At 52.4% G+C, this 18,039-nt stretch overlaps 5 protein-coding genes across 5 annotated transcripts; 1 reads left to right on the top strand and 4 right to left on the bottom strand.

The window, feature by feature from the left end:
• Positions 1-1,516: 1,516 nt before the first annotated feature.
• Positions 1,517-2,339, bottom strand: B0H65DRAFT_168895 (uncharacterized protein). Its single transcript, XM_062821339.1, has one exon. The coding sequence runs from the start codon at positions 2,233-2,235 to the stop codon at positions 1,594-1,596; it is 642 nt and encodes a 213-aa protein (XP_062683281.1). The 5' UTR covers positions 2,236-2,339; the 3' UTR covers positions 1,517-1,593.
• Positions 2,340-5,122: 2,783 nt separating this feature from the next.
• Positions 5,123-7,363, bottom strand: B0H65DRAFT_168919 (uncharacterized protein). Its single transcript, XM_062821340.1, has 2 exons — positions 6,594-7,363; positions 5,123-6,531 (listed from the first exon to the last, which is right to left on the bottom strand). The coding sequence occupies exons 1-2, from the start codon at positions 7,024-7,026 to the stop codon at positions 5,273-5,275; spliced, it is 1,692 nt and encodes a 563-aa protein (XP_062683282.1). The 5' UTR covers positions 7,027-7,363; the 3' UTR covers positions 5,123-5,272.
• Positions 7,364-10,777: 3,414 nt separating this feature from the next.
• B0H65DRAFT_441747 (uncharacterized protein) lies at positions 10,778-12,433 on the top strand (the record flags this gene model as incomplete). Its single annotated transcript, XM_062825544.1, has 4 exons — positions 10,778-10,865; positions 11,201-11,469; positions 12,022-12,082; positions 12,135-12,433. 4 exons carry the CDS (start codon positions 10,778-10,780, stop codon positions 12,431-12,433), a joined length of 717 nt encoding a protein of 238 aa, XP_062683283.1.
• A 30-nt stretch (positions 12,434-12,463) lies between these two features.
• B0H65DRAFT_462734 (dihydroxy-acid/6-phosphogluconate dehydratase) lies at positions 12,464-15,076 on the bottom strand. Its single transcript, XM_062826657.1, has 2 exons — positions 14,240-15,076; positions 12,464-14,118 (listed from the first exon to the last, which is right to left on the bottom strand). The coding sequence occupies exons 1-2, from the start codon at positions 14,736-14,738 to the stop codon at positions 12,623-12,625; spliced, it is 1,995 nt and encodes a 664-aa protein (XP_062683284.1). The 5' UTR covers positions 14,739-15,076; the 3' UTR covers positions 12,464-12,622.
• A 228-nt stretch (positions 15,077-15,304) lies between these two features.
• On the bottom strand, positions 15,305-17,932 carry B0H65DRAFT_423479 (major facilitator superfamily domain-containing protein; the record flags this gene model as incomplete). The annotated part of the gene is made up of 5 exons (XM_062824458.1): positions 15,305-16,266; positions 16,581-16,842; positions 17,051-17,078; positions 17,320-17,621; positions 17,702-17,932. 5 exons carry the CDS (start codon positions 17,930-17,932, stop codon positions 15,305-15,307), a joined length of 1,785 nt encoding a protein of 594 aa, XP_062683285.1.
• Positions 17,933-18,039: the final 107 nt, after the last annotated feature.

An 18,039-nucleotide genomic window follows, 5' to 3' on the forward strand; every position in this document is an offset into this window, starting at 1 on the left:
TTGGAGCTCTGCCAGCCAGAGGACCCTGAACACGCCAAGCCAGGAGAAGCTAGCGCCTCGAGGAGCTTGGGGCACCCAAGTCTTGGCATTTAATCCCAGGGCAGCGGCGGCCTGGCCCGTCCCCGTCATGGCCCGAACCGTTCTCTTTGACATGACCTCTGTGCCGCATCACCATCTCAAGATCTGATCTCTCCCGAGCCATCGGATGACACTGATGCCAGGAGCTTCATCACTCTTCCGCGAAGCAACTTGGCCGAATTCTGTTCTTTTCATTAAACCACCTTGCTATTCGAGTGCAGAACCCCGACCATGACATATCTTCCACTTTCTCTGCCGCCCTCGTCCAATAACTACACGATGCCAACATCACTATTCGCGCCGATGCCACAACCAGACATTACATCAGTCAGGAGGAGCTAGGAGGCTGTGGTGAGTTGGGATCTGGGAATTCGAATCTCACTCTTTGTCAACAAACATCTTTTTCAGCTCGGATGGGATGTCTTTTTTGGTGTTTTGTCCTCAGCGTCGCCGGGGTACCGTTGGTGATCCGCGAGCCCACCACAAGTGGACAACGACAGATCGAGTTTGACTATAACTCAAACTTACAACAGCTATGCGAATGCATCAGCTGTGAGTTGATCTGGTGTCTATGGTGGTCACGTATCAACTACACCCTTACGATGGCTGACCAGCTTCAAAGACACCAGATTCAGCCACTTCATGAGTTCTCGGTATAACTTGCAAGTTGCAAAAAAGATGACGAGCTGAAACACACCAGGCTTTTTTCGGGCACTTCACATCAGAGACATGTTCGAGAGATAATCAGGGAAGATGCCAATTCTTTGTGGAGACTGAGCCCCTATGACGCTCATGTCTCACTGGAAACTGACAATACTGAGTTGGGAGAAGGAACCAATACACACAAGCAACCCTCCACTGGCTGGCTAACCTTTGACTAAACATCAATCAGTCTGCCGCTGAGCACCAGTAGTACAGCCTACCTTGGTGGTATTCTGTCACAAACCACCATCGTCCTACACAAGCGAGACACACAACATGTCGTATGACTTTGAACCAGGTACGGTGATAGGACGGGTGGCTATCTGAATATTCGGCTCCTCTCTTATCGACAAGCGGAGCCTGGCATTCAGATGTATCACAGAGCAGAACAGACTGGAGTGTCTAGAGTCTTGCTAAGCCGGTCCTGCATACAGGTACAGAAAGTTAATATCTGCTACCACATGGCTAGGCTGTCGATCTCTTCTTCTAGACCCGGCACCGACCTCTACCTCGAGTCCGAACCGACCTCTCAGGGTCGAGGGGTTCAATTCAGCATTCAGGAGTTTCCGAACGGATATGTTTGTCGAAAACGTGAAAAGCGTCTATTCGGGACTTTCCCTGCACTAATCGACAGACCTTCTTCCAGTCGTAAAATGTGAACCTGAAGATGACTGCATCAAGGGGACACACGACGACTTACGACACTCCCATCTCCCAGTCCCCTTAACCACGTTCACAAGTACATACTCCAATGAGACCCAAAGGCACCACACCCCCAAAGGCTCTCACACGATCCCGATCCCGTCTCAGATCTCATCTTATTTTTCTTATACGAACCACACGAAACCCCAAACCATGCCATTGAGCCGAGTCAGGCTTTCCGAGATCCAAGATTTCGATCCAAGTCACCCTATTTGACCCTGCTAAATCCATGAGCGGCTCGATGGTGAGGGGCTGAAGTCCAATCCAGTCCAGTCCAGTCCAGTCAGCCTCCAGCTTTCCTGCTAAGGAATTCTTACGCGTCGCCTCCCGTCCCGTGTGCAAGCCCGAATACTGACTGGCACACCGGATACTCAACCCGGAAACCGTAACTCCCCTCTCTTCCGAAGCCGAAACCCTACATACATACATTACATATTTCCTCTTTACTTCGCCTCCGCCATCATGCGGAGCAAGGAAAAATAAAAACGCCACTATGTAGGACGGTTCCCATACATACCCTACATGCCTGCCCCAGACTCTTCTCCCCGCGCCCGCCCGCCCATTCCAGCCCCAGTCTGTGAGTGACAATCTACCGGAAACACACGCAATGACGTGACACCAACCATGCCGGCAGCCGTTGAGGAATTTTGGGGTAGGTATGTAGAGGTATGTATGGTCAGCGGAAAGGAGTGTCGTTGGACGCCACGTGTTTCGTGTGCTTCGTGTCTCATCGTCTTCTTTATGTCCATACATTACTATGTAGGCTTTTGAAGATGATTGCTTACCGGACAGTATGTATAACCAGTGGGATTGGGGAAGCCACGTGCTTGTTAATATGTAGTCGGCATTTCTGGCGGGAGATGTTTGTTGGAAGTGGAATAAGTCGCTGCTATACCAGGGAAGGCTGCGGCATGATGTGAGTTCACTACCCTAACTTGAAGAAAGTTCTAGGAGAGTCATCATGGCCACGTTGAGGGCACAGTTAAACCTAAAGGTTTCTGATGCCTTAAATTGGCTCGAAAATCAACGAGACAAGTTACCCAGCATAGAGAGAAAACTATCAGCAAGATGGACAAACAAGAAACTTCATACGACGACTCGAACACTCCCAACCACATGCACTTCAGCCTCAACTACACTGACCTGGACACTCGCAAGCAGTCAAAGTCGATAATCATGAACCACTTCCATCCTCTTGAAACTCGTATTTCTTGTCCTTCTACGTCAATAAGGGTACGAATATAGAGGCGCTAACTTATGTTTTCTTCGTAGCACCAGCCCTTCACTCTTCGTTGCCTAGCATGTAATGACGTCCAAAACACCACACCTACCTGCCCGCGTATTCGCTCTTGAAATGGATACTAGCACCGCAGGCCTTCTCGAATACCAGTCAATTCGTCAATGGTAATAGGTAGGAAAGGTGATACCGGACCCTGATCGTCACTGTCAACGAAGTCATTATGCCCGACTTATGCTTGGTACATTCGTCCATTCTATCACTTTAAGTCCCCTACTTACGGTTACCTTTGAGGTTGCCCCCTTACCCATAGACTGTTCAATATGACCAAGGTAAACACCACAAAGTTTCTACTTGTGTGTTCTTTGGCCCAGTTGATAAATCGCTGGAGGCCAATGCCAGACCTACACAGGGACCAACGCCCGGTTCTACTTTACCTATGTAATGTTGATGGAGATCCACAGCCTCAACCCTCCCATGTATGATATGATATGATGATACCCACCAGATTCTACCCTCCACACACAGTCTTGAGTCTCCCCAGTTCCCACCGCGTCCAGTCAGTTAGTTTGTGCTTGTGCCAGCCAGCCATTCTGCCGTGCGGCCGCCTGTGCCCCCCATGTGTCCCCATGTGCCCACGGGAACGTGCTTGATGGTGCTTGCCGTTCCCGCATCGGTACTACCGCTGGTGTCACCGCAACTCCGCAAGTACTACCGCTGGGTGGTGCTACCAGTTAACCCGCACAACCCCGACCAGGAAAATCTGGACATTTCCAGCCAGCCAGCCAGCCAGTCTGAGTTATGATATCTTGCCCGAGGAATATGGGGATCCCAAGATGAACGCGTGGGAATTGGAATGGGGGGGGGGAGGAAGTCAGGTGGATGGGTACCTCTAGTCGACCCGACCCGACCCGATCCGATTTCGATTCCCGATTCCCGATTCTGGGGGTCCGACATAGGTCTGGTCGGTAGTGTATGTACTAAACTTAACCAGTTGGTTCGTTGGGCCAAAAATGAGACTCCATGTTCAGCTGCTCTCCTCATCCTACTCTAATAGAAAGGAGGTGTTGGCTAGGTATGGACTACGGATGGACAAGTGGTTACGTAGTTGATTTGTTTGGTAGAGTGGTTATGTTATGAGCCTCGTGACCAAAGCCGTCTTCTAGCCCCCCCTCACGGACCAGGCTTTCTTAGGGTTTAGTCAAGTCCGGTCCAGCCAGCCAGCCATCATGGCCAGTCCAGTCCAGTCAAGTACAGGGTAATTCTAATCCATGCTTGACGTGAGTGTCCGACATATTGTACACAAGGTAGTTGGTAATGTGGTTGTGTCTACCTACCTAGTCAACCCCGCTTCCTTCCCACTTCCCACTTCCCACCCTTGCAAGTTTTGTGTTCCGTGTCTTGTGTTGTTGGTTGGTGCGAGTGTTCAACAATTGATGATCTAACCATAGGGCGGCGATGCATACTTTACCAACAGACAGTGAACAGAGAACTGAGGACAGAGAACAGACGGCGTAGTCGTACGTAGGGCATAACTGCCACTTTGACTTGACTTGACTTGACTTGACTTGACTGGCTTGACTTCACTTGACTTGACTTGACTGCTCTCTCTCTCTCCGCGTCCGTCGTGCCGTTGTACACGACATTGTACCACAACCTTTCACATCGGACGGACCGTTCCGATCACTCACTTAAAATTCATGAGCGCTCTTTTTCGATGTCCCCCATTCACTATCCACCTAGTAATGCTTGCCCCCTCTCGTTGTGCTCTTTGGGCATATCGTGGTGTGATTTGACAAGCCACGAAGAAAGTAGGTAGGTGGAGGGGATCAGGTATTTCAAAAATTGGGTGTATGTACAGTCTCATTCTTTGTCTTTCCTCTAACTACCTCTAGTAGCCTATTATGGATAAACAAGAAGCTATCTAGATACAATGTTCTCTGGCTGAAGTGCGTGTGTGTGAGTGTAGTACCTAGAGGTGTAGATGTGTAACCGTGATACACATGTGTGTGCATGTGTGTGTGAAACCTGCCACTTCACAGCATTGAGAGATGCGCGATGGGGGAGAGACACTTGGAAAAAATGAGGGGCAGACAGACAGGTTGATAGAGTGTATGTATCACCCGACCTAAGTAAAAAGGAATATACAAGAAAAGTAAGTAGATCCCAGATATGTATGTATGTATGTATGAATAACTTTTGGTTGAAAAAAGACAACGTAGTAAACCTGATGGGGTATCTTTTTGACAGCATGATGAAAAAACAACAAGAAAATGGGGACTGGCTAGTATGCAAAAATGAGACCAGCCCCAAAGAGATCTAGTATGGTGTCGTGGCACGTATCATCAAATCGTCGACAGCGTTAAAAAAATGCGTGTGAGGTGTGCGTCCGTCCAAATAGCAATAGCAGGCTGTTTGTCCGCTTCCAATCCATCCATCGAACAAGAAAACAAAAAGATGGGGTAGTATCCAACGGCTTTCTCGAATCGTGATTCGGTACTCTGCCTCCCTACTCAGCGTGGGCGGCACATGATGCTTTTCCCTTCCTTCGCTTCACTTCCGACGCCCCACTTTGTCCACGAGATTTTTGAGCCAAAGGGAGGCACTGTTCTTCTTATCGTCGTGTCCAGCCATGACCGCATCGCGGACCATTGGCCCGACAATGTCAACATCGCCGCGGTCGGGAAACTTGCCCTCATCCGTCAACATTTCCGGGACGGCAGCCGGGAGCACATCCTCGGTAGCACGACGGAGCAGTGTCGTAGTCGCCCTGGTTAACTGCGGTTCCAGTCGTTGAATGAGATCCTCCTCAGCCCCGCTCCATTCCTGCTCTATCTCTGCCCATTTTTCTTGAGTATAACCGTAAGTGATTGACGTCAGGCCGTAGTGTTCTCCAGTCCGGACAAGGTGTTTGGTAAAGTTGATCCTGGCTTGGTTCCAATCAGCACGGAAGGCCTCGTATGTTGCCAAATCGGCTGTGTCTGGTACATAGGGCCTGGGCTCGATCGTAAAGTTGGCATGCCCTAGACGATCTGACCAAGCATCCTGGTCCTCGAGGAATGGAAGCGGCGAGGGTAGTTCACTGATCGTACTCGCAATGGTTGCGCGGCGGAATGATGCTACTGATGCCTTGGTGCTCAGCGGTGGCGTAGGGTAGTGTTGGGGGTTGCCTATATCCGGGAAGTAAGAAGCAACGGTCGGCGACTGCAGAGGTGATGTTTGAAGCGACTGTGTGTTTCCTTGGGTTGGTGGGCTTTCGGTGAATAGAGGAGGTAGGAGAGGAGTGGCTGCCAAGGCACGTTCCCGTTCCAGGCTTTTTCCAGCGGCTGCCTGCGCATCTTCGAGCGGGGAAGCAGGAGAAACAGTTTCGTCGGGGCTGCCGTAAAAAGAGAGCGCAGGGGTGGTGGGAAGTGGTGGTTCGGTGAATTGCGGTTGTTGCTGCTGTTGTAGCTGCTCGGAAGGGCGTCGCATCGAAGCGGATATTGACGATGACCTGCTCGAGGCGGCACGGGAGAAGTTTCGGGAGATGCTGGGACGCTGGACGAGTGACGAGACGGAGGCGGGTGCGGAAGCAAACTGGTTCCGCCTTGACGTGGATCCCCATCTTGAAAAGCTCGGGAGCTTTGACCCTATCCTCGAACTCCAAGACGACATTCCAGCATCTGATCCATGCCTCCTCTTCTTTGACCTTGAACTATCACTGAACTCCGTGTCGCTCAAAAACCCGAGATCGTAGTCGAAATCCGAAGTCATGGAAGGGCGGGTAGTAATGCTTTGGGCTACATCGTTGTGGTGGGAGCATGCCTCGTCGCCTAGTCATGGTCGAGTTAGCTACCTTGAGTCTACCTTGGAGGAAGACCTTGTTGGAACCTACAAAGGCAATCGTAAAGTCCCCCTAGCCTGGCCTCGTCTGCACCGGAGTAAAGGTCGTACTCGTCCTCGTCTTCATAGATGTCGACCGAATCCCTCTCCAAAGGTTCCTCTTGCACATCGGGGAGCTGGGTCTTGTTGGCCTTGTTGGGATGCGTTTGTTGTAATGGCGAGATGGGGCACTCGGAGGAGGCATTCGGAGGCATAATGTTCTCGAGCGAAGAGGTCGAACCAGAGTAACGCGAGTGGCTGGGGCGCGAAAAGGTTGGTGTGATGGGCAGTGGTGAGGCAATGTCGGACGAGGAAGAGCTCGAGTTGTGGGTGTAGTAGATGGAAGAGTGATCGGCGTCATAGTTGTACTGTAGGAGCTCCAGCATCCGAGCCCTCTCTCTTTCCACCTTTTGAGGGAGTTGCAACGGTATTAGTCGGGTCGGCATGGCGGTTGTGAGTGGGTGAGTGGTGGCCGGGGGCAGGGTGTCGAGGCATCGACCTTCACCTGGACGAGAAGGTGGACGCGGGGACCACGACCTGGAGGTGGGTGACGATGGTGGCAGTTCTCAGATGGTCCAGTTGCATGCAAGTTGCTTCGTGTTTGCTCTTTACCGTCTATAAAATGCCCAGCTTTACCGACTCGGAGGACTCTCAAGCAAGAGCAAGCCTTCAAGTTCCAGTTTGACGGGACGGGAGCGCGGGAAGGTGGCGGGGTAGTTGAACTTATTTGTTGCTTTTCCTGCCTGTCGGTGGTCACAAGAGCCGGGAAACTCCAGAGCTGGGCCAGGTTGTGTCCGGGGGGGTCGGGGACGGGGGCCCAGTTGACGACACTGTCGCTGCCAGTGGACGATGGTCGCGGGCGGGAGACACGGGCGTGGACACACGGACCACATCCAGGCCGCCTGCCAGTGCCAGCACCAGTGACGGGACTGTATTGAAGTGGGGGAAATTGGCTCCCAGCCTCCGCCGCCAGTTGGTAAAATTATTTTTTTTCTTTCTCGCTCTTTTTTCCCGACAACCGTCATGGTTCAACTCCAGCTTCTTTCTCACACCGCACCCCCCTTGTTGCGTAGTAGTTGTATCTGGTACTTGCAGGGATCTGATTCTTTTTTTTTTTTTCCGCGATTGCAAAAGCGTCCATCCCATGTGTGTGTCCACTTTGGTCTCCAGCCTGGCCAGACCCACCCGTCGGTCTGGACGACAAAAGAGGGAACCTGAAGTTGACGAGACGAACGGTGTGGAGGAGTCAAAAAGTGTATTTCGGGAACACAAGCAGACAAACTGCTGGAGTCCCGGAGATGGCTTTGCGCCAAAAGCCAAGGTAAATGACTGGATGGCGGCTCTGGGGCGGTTAGACTGGCGTTGGATCAGTGGGTACACTGGAGGCCGGCGATGACGTGCGAGAGACGCTGGCGATGATCTTGGTCGTCTCTCACTGCTACGACGACAGCTCCGGGGAAGGCTGCTCCCGTCCTTGGATGAAACTACATAGGTACTACTTGGTCACATACATATGTATATGCAATCAAAACACCAAGACGGCGATATCATCCGCGGCATCTCCAGCGTCAAAAAGAACCCCGCCGGCCCTCTTCCCCTCCTTTCAAACTCGGTCGAGTTACACACCATCAAAAGCACAGTTGCTTCCGTGTGTCTTGGGTACTTTGGTGTTGCAGGCAAGGGCCTCTGCTCGAGTCCTCCCAATGCCGTGATTACAAACCACAACCACCAAGGCTTGGATATGGTTAGATAGAAACACGCGTATGCTGCTCTGGAGCTTCTCACCTAACCTTTTCCACGATGGGAGCAAAAGTGGTGGTGGATGATGCCTTGACGGGCACCAGGGCTATCAATGGAGGATCAATGTGACTTGGTGCAGGACTGGTACCACGTGTAATCAGGTGCTGCACACCGAGTGGTTGTCAAGACCTGGCCGACTGGGCTCCCAGACTTCCTCCCCAGACGGATGGCTGGACGGGTGGGCCGTATCTTTTGGCCCGTTGAGTTTGAATCACACCCTGGTCAACAATTGATGGGTTGGGAGTTGTCCATTCTGGCCCGACCATGATGAGCAAGACAAGAAAGAAAGACAAGGCTACCCTTTGAAGCTGTCACGGTGACCAACGACGCCGGCAATCACAATCAGGCGTCAAACGAACAATAAACCGTCTCTTGCAGCCGACCAAACGGATCACAAGAAAACAGACCCACAGAGGGCAAGGCAATGGCAACGGCAAAAACAAGACAAGTTGGGCGACCGATGAAGAAAGTGAAGGAGATCATGATAGTGCTGAGCAATGGCATGGCGACGAATTCTTGTGTGTGTAAGTTATGTATCAGGATGCACGACTCGGGTCCTCACCACAGGTTGATCTGTGAGGTTGATTCCGTCCTCGGCGTGGGGTGAAGAAGAGCATCGGGTTGGACGATTGACGGCTGTGAGGCGTTTTACGCCATGCTTCCTTGGTGGATGAGGGCATCCCCAGGCCAACTGAAGTTCGACCTCACCACCGGAGTTTCACACCACAGACTCCAATAACCAAAGCAGCATTCTGGTCAACGGTGAAGCAGTCGCTGACCGGTGGCGGGGAAGAATAGCGCCCGCCCGCGGTGCAACGCTGATGTTGAGAAATCCCGAAATCGGTAACACGCCATGGTAAGATTGGTAACCCGCCATGGTAAATCGCCTTTTTGCACCAAAGTTGAGCAGGCCTACTGCGCATGGGTCTGCTCCGCCAATGACAGCTCGTATCAAAGATAACGAACATCGTCAAAAAGTCAGTTATTAAATCTCAGCATCTTTTGACCTCCAACACGACACAGAAATCTGAAGGAGCGTCTCATACAAGCAGACTGCGGCAGAGCTCATTCGAATTCGAAACAACCCGACCAAAAAATACGATTTCAGCTTTCCTTTTGGTGGTGTTATCGCAGTTCAGACTTGAAGAGTTGGATGAAAATTACCATGGCGGGTTACCAGTCTTACCATGGCGTGTTACCGATTTCGGAGAAATCCGGTTGGCCCCGGGGTTTCTGAATGGCACCATTCTCAGGGTTGGATCTAGGGCCCACAATGGAAGGTCAAAAGAAGCGACCGAAGAAGGTCCTAGTGTACAAGACGATTTGGACTATCGCCGACTTGGGAATGGTGGATTGCAAGACTTCATGGAAAGATTTCCGCTCATGGGAGAAGCATCCGACGCATCATGGGTCATGTCGTCCACCCCATGTTCGTCATTGCGGTGAAGCCTGAGCTAGTTAGGATTTTGCAGTGGTTTGCAGTGGTATGCAGTGGTGCGCATTGCTTAGCAGGTCAGCTGCGCATCTTCTGTATTTTTTGTTAGTGGCTACTATCTGATTGTGGGCAGACCTTAACAGAAGGAACCTATCGCTTACACGAAGGTGATAATGGGGTCAACAGGGCCTCCAAGCATCCAATGATGCAACTGCATCACAACGCAAAAAAGCTCAACTCCACGGGACAAATAACTTGATATGCACGACATGGTGAGCTCAGTTACCGTTTCGATCATTATCGACTACCGCAAAATCTCACTCATAACGGAGATGCTTTGTGGATCGTACCAGGATTATGAGCCAATTCAATTGGCAAGATGCTGCATATGTAGCTAAGAGCAAGCTCAAAACACCCGCATAAGGTGTGGCCTTCCCCAAAAGAGCATCTCCGTTATGAGTGAAATTTTGCGGTACCTATCGACCGAATCGTGCTCCGAAAACTCTAGATGTGCAATCCCAGCATCACGGACACGTTCTTTGGTTTTTGTGATTGCTTTTTTCGCCATCAGCCATCCTCTGTCTGAATGCCGGAATTCCCTTCATAATGCCTCCAAGACAAACTTCCTCTATCCACCGTACCATTCTTTGGTCTTGCACCTTCCCCAGACTTGCTGTCGAAGGGTACCTCTTTACACGAAGAGGCGATGGAGAGCAATGGGAAAGAGGGAGCAATGGGAAAGAGGGAGCAGTGAGACTGCTCGTTCGTCCCTGCCTCCCGCTCCCTCTCACACAGGTAGAAGGCAAGGACTAACAGTTCATTCGGAATGAAGGCCAGGACTACGCTTGGAAAGCTTCCGTTTACCTTCATGGTTTGGATCTCAAGTTCTCGGGTTTTTTGCCCATCTTCTTTTCTCACTCGGCACTTCAAGACCTGGCCTCGGCTCATCGATGTTCAAAGACATGCCAGACACTCTCGCTGATTCCGAACCAATTGCCGTAGCGAGCGGCAGGCAAACCTATCCTGACGTTTGGCTGGCCGAATGGTTAGGTAATCATCAGCCGTCGCACCTACTCTCGGCCTTATGCGGTGGTGCTCACGCCCGCACTCGGCAATTCCTCCGTTAAATACCAACCGCAAGGGAAAACTCCATGTGCTCTACAAAACAACATTGCTTTTGCTACACGTTGATTCCATATTGTACAGACAAACCGTCGCCGTCACAAGGGGTCTGTCGGTCGGCAGGCAGCGGGGGACGGGGAGCAAAAGCCAAAGAAGTTTCCAACTTTTCGGACTCCACCGAGTGCATTCGGAGCAACAGCGGCATGCAGTGCAGAATCCCCCTTTCGTGTTCTGTACATATGTACATCATACTTCTCCACCAGGAACCAACCTACCCGATGCGGAGATGGGCTCCGACGATGCCGCTCTCGCAATCGTCAATCGAAAGGTTCTTCGGCAGAACCAGAATGTTTCCGGAAGCCTTTCTGTACCTGGTCGTCAAGTCTGGTCCAGGTCTGGCCTCTCTCTCGCTCCCAAGCTCCCAAGCTCTCCCAAGAACCAAGGCTCCCCTCTTCCTCGATCATCATTCCCCCCTTTCAGGTACTGTACCGTTACCTTGATGGTGTACAATAGCGGCGGTACCTGCATAAAGGTACACTTCCACGCAGGGGGGGCGAGGCGACTTCGAAGGAGAAAAGAAAGGGATGAACAACACCAACACCATGACTCTGAACTCTCGTTGGCTCCACTGGTTCGTCTGATGCTTTAGGGACACCGAACAAGGACTCATTTGCACGGCATATCTACCATCACACCTTTCCCAAGTGATAAGCCTTGGGCTCACTGTGGCTTTTACCATCAGGTTCGGGCACAGAAATACCGAACCCAGAGCCAGCAGCCTCAGTCACCCAGCCAGATTATCAGCCACCAACCTCGTCAATTTAATGACGGACGGTGCCTGAATTGCCATGTGGGAAAATCATGCTATCCTCGCAGGAAGGGTCCAGTCCAATTGGCAGTGTCAATTGGGTTGTTGGGGTCAAGATTTCCGGAAGATCTCGCCTCGCTCCTGCTGCTCATCATGCTGCCCCTTGCATTAGCACGATGCAGTACGTGCTCAACCCGATGGGCCGGCGCACGACGATTCGTTGACCCGAGACCTGCCCCTTCGAAACTGGGTCTCTTTTATAAATGTTGCATGCAGAACTTTTTCATCATATATTTTCTCTCCCTGGCTCCCAAGGCTCTCTGTCAGGTATTGGGTCGTAAGTGGTGAGTGTCAGCCTCATTCTGCACACTCTATGCACTCCTTCCAAGCTTCCAAGGTTCGACGTCTCGTTCTCCGGCCGGGATTGCCCTATCACGTAACATATATCGGCCATGTGTGCTTTCGGATGTACCTGACTGAGGTGGAAGAGGCAAGGCCCGTCCCGGCTGGCTGGTTTGGTTTGGTTGGCTGGTTGATGGCCATCTTACCTACAGGTAGTATCTGGGTCGCAGGTATATTGCCTCCCCGAGACCAGACCGAGGCTCGCGAGGGTTCGCCATTCGCCAGCTTCCATTGGAACCTGCAGCTGGCGGTCGTGGACAGCTTTGTTCTGCCAACAAGACGTTGAAAGAAAAGGTAGGAGCTAAGGTGAAAGAAAAGGTAGGAGCTAAGGTGAAAGAAAGGTGACCGCCGGTGTACCGACTCTACTCGGTTGAGGCATAACTGCTAGAAGGCCGACCGTTCACAGCCACTCCCTCAGGAGGACCGAAGCCCAAGGTACGTTTTCCATCATCAAAGGTTGACCCTCTGAATAACCTCACTTTGCCCCTTCTCCTCCCCCTTCCCCTTTCACTTCCCCCTTCCCTTTCCCTTTTGGTCCAGCAGCCGTCAAAAACCCAAAATCCGCCCCTTCATCCGCCTGATTCACCTCCCGCATATACAACCCTCTATACCCCCTCATCCCCTCTCTCTTCTGCCAATTCCCTTTCTCCTCCTCCTCTTTAGAAAAACCTTTCTTCATTCCCTCCCTCCTCTCCCTTTTCCGTTTTTCAATCTCTTCCCCCGACAACGCCACATTCAACCGTCTCCCCTCCACATCACAAACAACCCAGTCCCCATCCCTCACCACCCCCAACACGCTCTCCGGATCCGCCGCCTCCGGACTGACATGCAACACGATTGTCCCGCCCGCCGTCCCCGACATCCTTCCATCCGAGATCCTCAACATGTCCTCCACCCCCTGTAAGGCCAACTTGCGCGGAATGGGAATCATGCCCGCCTCCGGCATGCCTGGGCTGTGCAAGCCGACGGGGCCGATGTGTTGGAGGATCAGGACCGAGTCGGGCGTGACGTTGAGGTCCGGGGAATCGATCCGGCGAGCTAGGTCGGCTGGACCGTGGAAAACCACGGCTTGGCCGCGGTGTTGAAGCAGACGCCGGTATTTGGAGGCCGAGGCTTTGATGACGGCGCCGCCTAGGGGACAGAGGTTGGAGATGGAGGGGTCGAAGACGATGAGGCTGGAGGAGGGGTAGAGGGGTGAGGAGAGGGGGTGGATGATTTGGCCTAGTTCGGTACCCGAAGGAAGGGGGCGAAAGGGGATGGAATCGAGTTCCTCCCCCAACGTGCGGCCGGTGACGGTCAGGGCGTCGAGGTGTAGGAGTGGACGTAGTTGGTGCAGCAGGGCGAGCATGCCGCCTGCGTTGTGGAAGTCGGTCATGTAGTTGTTACCCGACGGCTTGAGGTCGACGAGGAGCGGGGTTTTGCGGCCGATGTCGTCGATGGTTTTCAACGAAATAGTTCCCGCAAGAGAAGGGTGGCGGTTGATGATGGCCATCAGGTGGACGATGGCGTTGGTGGAGCCGCCGATGGCTTGCAGGACCGTGATGGCATTAAGAAAAGACTCGCACGTCAGGAGGTCCTGAGGCTTCAGTTGGGATTGCGAGAGCTGCACGGCCAGGGCGCCGGTGTGCTCGGCAACCCGTAAACGAGCGGACGAGACGGCGGGGGCGGTGGCGGAGGGTAAGGAAAGCGGCATCAGGCCGAGGGCGACGAGGAGGCAGGCCATTGTTGAGGCCGTACCCATTACGCCGCAGGTCCCGGACGTGGGCGCGAGCTCCTCGTTTAGGGCGGCCATGTCCTCCATGTCGAGCGTCCCGGCGCGGAATTTGGCCCAGTTGTTCCGGCAGTCTGTACACGCGCCGACGCGAGTCCCTTGGAAACTACCGGGCATCATGGGGCCTGTTACTAGGTGGATGATGGGTTTGTTGGCTGAGATGCCACCCATTAACTGAGCTGGAGTCGTCTTGTCACATCCTTTCATCAGAACATGTATGTTAACCCAAGTATGTATCAACAGAAAAATGACGGCATGGAACAAAGCTTGCTCCTCAAAGTCCCAACCAACATCCTAGGTTGGTTTTTCATACATACATACCTCCAATCAAAACCACAGCATCAACCGGCTGCGCCAAAATCATCTCCTCGGTATCCATACTCATCAGATTCCGCAGGTACATGCTCGTCGGACTCGCGAACGACTCATGCAAACTAATCGTAGGAAAATCAATAGCCAGCCCGCCGTTGAGCTGAACCCCCCGCTTCACGGCGTCCATGAGCTGCGGCATGTTGGCATGGCAAGGGTTGAAGCTGGAGTAAGTGTTGACGATACCAATGATGGGCCGCGAGAGCGCGTCTTCGCTGTAGCCCATGGCCTTGATGAAGAGCTTGCGCATGAAGAGCGAGAAGTGGGCGTCGCCGTAGGAGGTGAGGTTTTGGCGGAGGCCGCCGACGCTGTTGTTGGGGTCGATGGGGGTGGAGAGGTCGTAGTCTTTGTTGTTGTTGTTGAGTGCTGGTGAGTTTTGGGATTGGGTATGATGGGTGTCTGTTGTTGGTGCTGATGCCTCCGAGGGCGATGGAGCGGAGGTTGAGGCCATCTTGGATTGTCAGGACCGGCCGTGTTGCGACTGTGGAAAGTGTGTATAACGAGGAAGCAGGAGGAGCAGAGATGTATGAGAAGTGAGGAAGTGAGAATGGCTTAGGCTTTCTTTGTTCAGAACATCTGAATGAGGTGGTGTTTTTGTTCGGTGAAGGTAGTATGCGGGGCATAGCATCGTCTCTCCTCAATCACGTCATTTGGTAGCTCCGACGGTTAAGAAGGCCACTCTTCTTTTAAAACCTCCACCGGATATGATACATTTTATACTTGTGATTTTTGGAAGTGGAAATGTTTCAAATTTCTAAGTGACAATGCTGTGTTGTTCCGAGTGTGACGGTTAATCGTTGGTGATGATGTCCGTAAAGAGAGAGAGAGGAGGGGACTGCGAGGCGGATTGTTTAAGGTGAGGGAGGGGTAATCAACGTCGATTTATTTAGTTTCCTTGCGTGGTTTCGACACTGTCACTTCCTCGACTGAATATCCCATATTGTATAGCACTAATCAAAAAAGAATACAGAGTTGCCCAAATACCAGGTTCGTTCGAGGTAACCTAGCTTGACGCGCTTACTTCTCACGCGGACTAATCGCATACAAACTCCTCTTCCTCAACTTCGGCCCCATCTTCCAAAACACAAACGGCGCAGGAGCAAGCACAACCGCAACACCTCCCAGGACGGTCATGGTCCACTTCACCCCAAACCCCGGTAACGTAAACAGCGGTCTCGTCCCCATAGCCATACCACCAGCAATTATGTACCTCAACATCGTGATAGCAGAAAGAGCGCTGGCGGCATGCACCCCATAACTATCAACAATGTATCCGTAACTGCTGGTATAAAGCGCCATCAAGACCAGACCAAAAAGGAAGCACGCCCCCAGTACAGACCACATCGGTATCCTCTCCACGTCCGTCCAGCCCAGCCAGAACAAGGCAACCGGAAGCAGCGGGCCGGCCACGAATCCGGGATACAACCGGAACTCGGGCTCAAGCGTGGCATCATCATCCGCATCCTGTGTTGTAAGACGCGCTTTGCGGCGGCGGGCCCAGAGATAGAGACCCGGTACGGCGAGCATGAAAGATGTGGCGCCCGCGGCGATGGCGCCGAAACAAGCGCCCGTCTGGCCCTTGGAGAGGTTGTGAGCTTGTCGGAAGATGTGATCGAATCCCGACATAAAGGTGAAGAGGAGGGTGTAGAGTAAAATGAGATAGACTCCCAGGACTGTGATGACGGGCTCGGCGTGGATGAACTTGAGCGGGAGCGAGAGGCGGGTTCTTAAGCGTTGACCGAAAGATTTCTGTCGGAGCTTTCGAGAATGCTCGGATACGTAGCGCTGGTCGTCGGTGAGGCGGCGGAGGTGTGAGGCTTTCCAGTCGAGTAGTTTTGGTAGGTATGTTTCGGGCAGGAATAGGAAAGAGATCAAGAAGGCGGTGCCGGAGATGATGAGTGTTACCCATTCTGTCCAGTGCCAGCCGAGTTTTGGGTTGGCAGTGATCCAGCCGCCGGCAATTGGTGCGATGACCGGAGCTACATTATGTCAGATCAGAGTTGGGTAATGGATCAGGGAGGCTTACCTGCAACATTTGCCCAAGCGATGACAGGGAAAGCAAATGTCCTCCCAACAAAACTGAACTGATCCTGTACACTCGATCCGTTGCTGCCCAGGGTACCGCTCGCAAACAACCCGACTAGGTACCGACATGCAACATGTCCACCAAATGTCGGCCTCGAGGCGGAGCCGAGGACGAAAAAGAGGTAGCAGAAAGTAGAGGTCAAGTAGACGGGGTTTCGTCCAAACGTTTCGGATAGGGGTCCTGCAAAGAGAGCACCGGAACCCATACCGAACAAGTACATGGCCGTAGAGAGCGTTTCGAGGGCCGGGTCCACGCCGTATTCTTTGGCAGCGTCGGCGTTGGCCATAGATTCGGCGCCGGCTGAGTACCCCTGGCCGAAGATGAGGAAGAACAAGATGGCGAGGTTCTTGCATCGGTCTGCTAGCGGCCAGTTCTTGGGATCGATGGGATCATTGTCGCCGATTGTCGATACGATGATGGGTTCTTCTTTGTTGTTGCGTGATTGAGTGTCTTCAGTGTTCGTGTCTTCCTAATCTCCGGGCTCTTCGACGTCATCTGCTCCGGAATTCAGGTACAGGCCTGGTAGACGGCCTGATGCGACTTCGGCCTCTACTTGTTTTGCAATGCGTCGATATTGTACTACCGACCACATTGTCGGGAGAGGGATTGGATGGTTTGCTGACGAATTGGCTGCATACGCGCGGTTGGTAATGCCAAGTAAGAATGGTTGACCGAACTGTCGTTGACTTGATGGATTTTGTGATACTGTTTGTTGGGATATTTTCTTGATGTATGGAACACTGACGCAAGGAAGCAGAGGCAGGGCGTCATCGAAGCTTCCAGTTCTCCTTGAGATTTTCTCAAACGGGCAGTAGAAGCCCACGGCAAACCCTCCTGGTGTATCTGCCATGGCGAGTTTGGAGACTGGAAGGAATGAACAAGGCCAAAGAGAGAATCACATGATCGAGCCCCTTATAGTCCCTCCGAAACTCACACTCATAATCACTCTCTCAACCCAAGCTTAACAATCAGGTCCTCTCTGGACATCTCCAGAATGGCTGTCAAAGTCTTGGAGTCCGGTGCTCCATCCTTGCCATATGGCTTCTGCAACATATCCTTGATCCTGTTGTACTTGTTACTGAGCTCGGTCGACTCGGTCTCTGACAAGTTCTCCTCCAGCCGATGGAGATCACTGCGCTCTTCCTCTCGGACATGCGGTTCTAGGTCCACCCAGATGGCTTGTAGCGCCGCGTTGAAACTTTCTTCGGCAGGATCGTACTGTAGCATGTGTCGGAGTTTGGTGTTTATCTGTATCGGCAGAGATGGTGGTTAGTATCTCCAGCTAGGTACTTGGAGGAAGAGGTTGTCGAAGGGGGTCCAGGACTTACACTCTCGAAATCATCGGACAACCTCTGACGTCGCTGGTGGCCGTGCTTTGTAAGGTGCTTCTCGATTGCCGGTGTTACGACGAGGTCTTCAACGCGCAGATAGCGATCCAGCGTCCAGATGAACTGGTTCCTCAACTGGTGACGATCCTCTGGTTCGGCGCTGCGAATGGCGTGGTACAACTCGGTAATGAGCGCGTGGTCGGCTTTGACGGTTTCTGAGATTCTGGGCATTTTGGTGTTCTTGGGAATGATGAATGATATTGTACATGGGAAAATTGTTTCCAGCAGTCAGTGTTGTTGAGGACCGAGTTGGCGATAGTCGACGACGACAAACGGAC

This window comes from Neurospora tetraspora (assembly GCF_033439725.1).
Source record: "Neurospora tetraspora strain CBS 560.94 chromosome Unknown B0H65scaffold_3, whole genome shotgun sequence".
Lineage (NCBI taxonomy): Eukaryota > Fungi > Ascomycota > Sordariomycetes > Sordariales > Sordariaceae > Neurospora > Neurospora tetraspora.

Coding starts and splice junctions, on each gene's coding strand:
- B0H65DRAFT_168895 (XM_062821339.1), bottom strand. CDS start 2,235: ATGTATGGACATAAAGAAGACGATGAGACACGAAGCACACGAAACACG.
- B0H65DRAFT_168919 (XM_062821340.1), bottom strand. CDS start 7,026: ATGCCGACCCGACTAATACCGTTGCAACTCCCTCAAAAGGTGGAAAGA. Junction 6,532..6,593: donor GGGACTTTACGATTGCCTTT/GTAGGTTCCAAC, acceptor GACCATGACTAG/GCGACGAGGCATGCTCCCAC.
- B0H65DRAFT_462734 (XM_062826657.1), bottom strand. CDS start 14,738: ATGGCCTCAACCTCCGCTCCATCGCCCTCGGAGGCATCAGCACCAACA. Junction 14,119..14,239: donor TGCTGTGGTTTTGATTGGAG/GTATGTATGTAT, acceptor TTCTGATGAAAG/GATGTGACAAGACGACTCCA.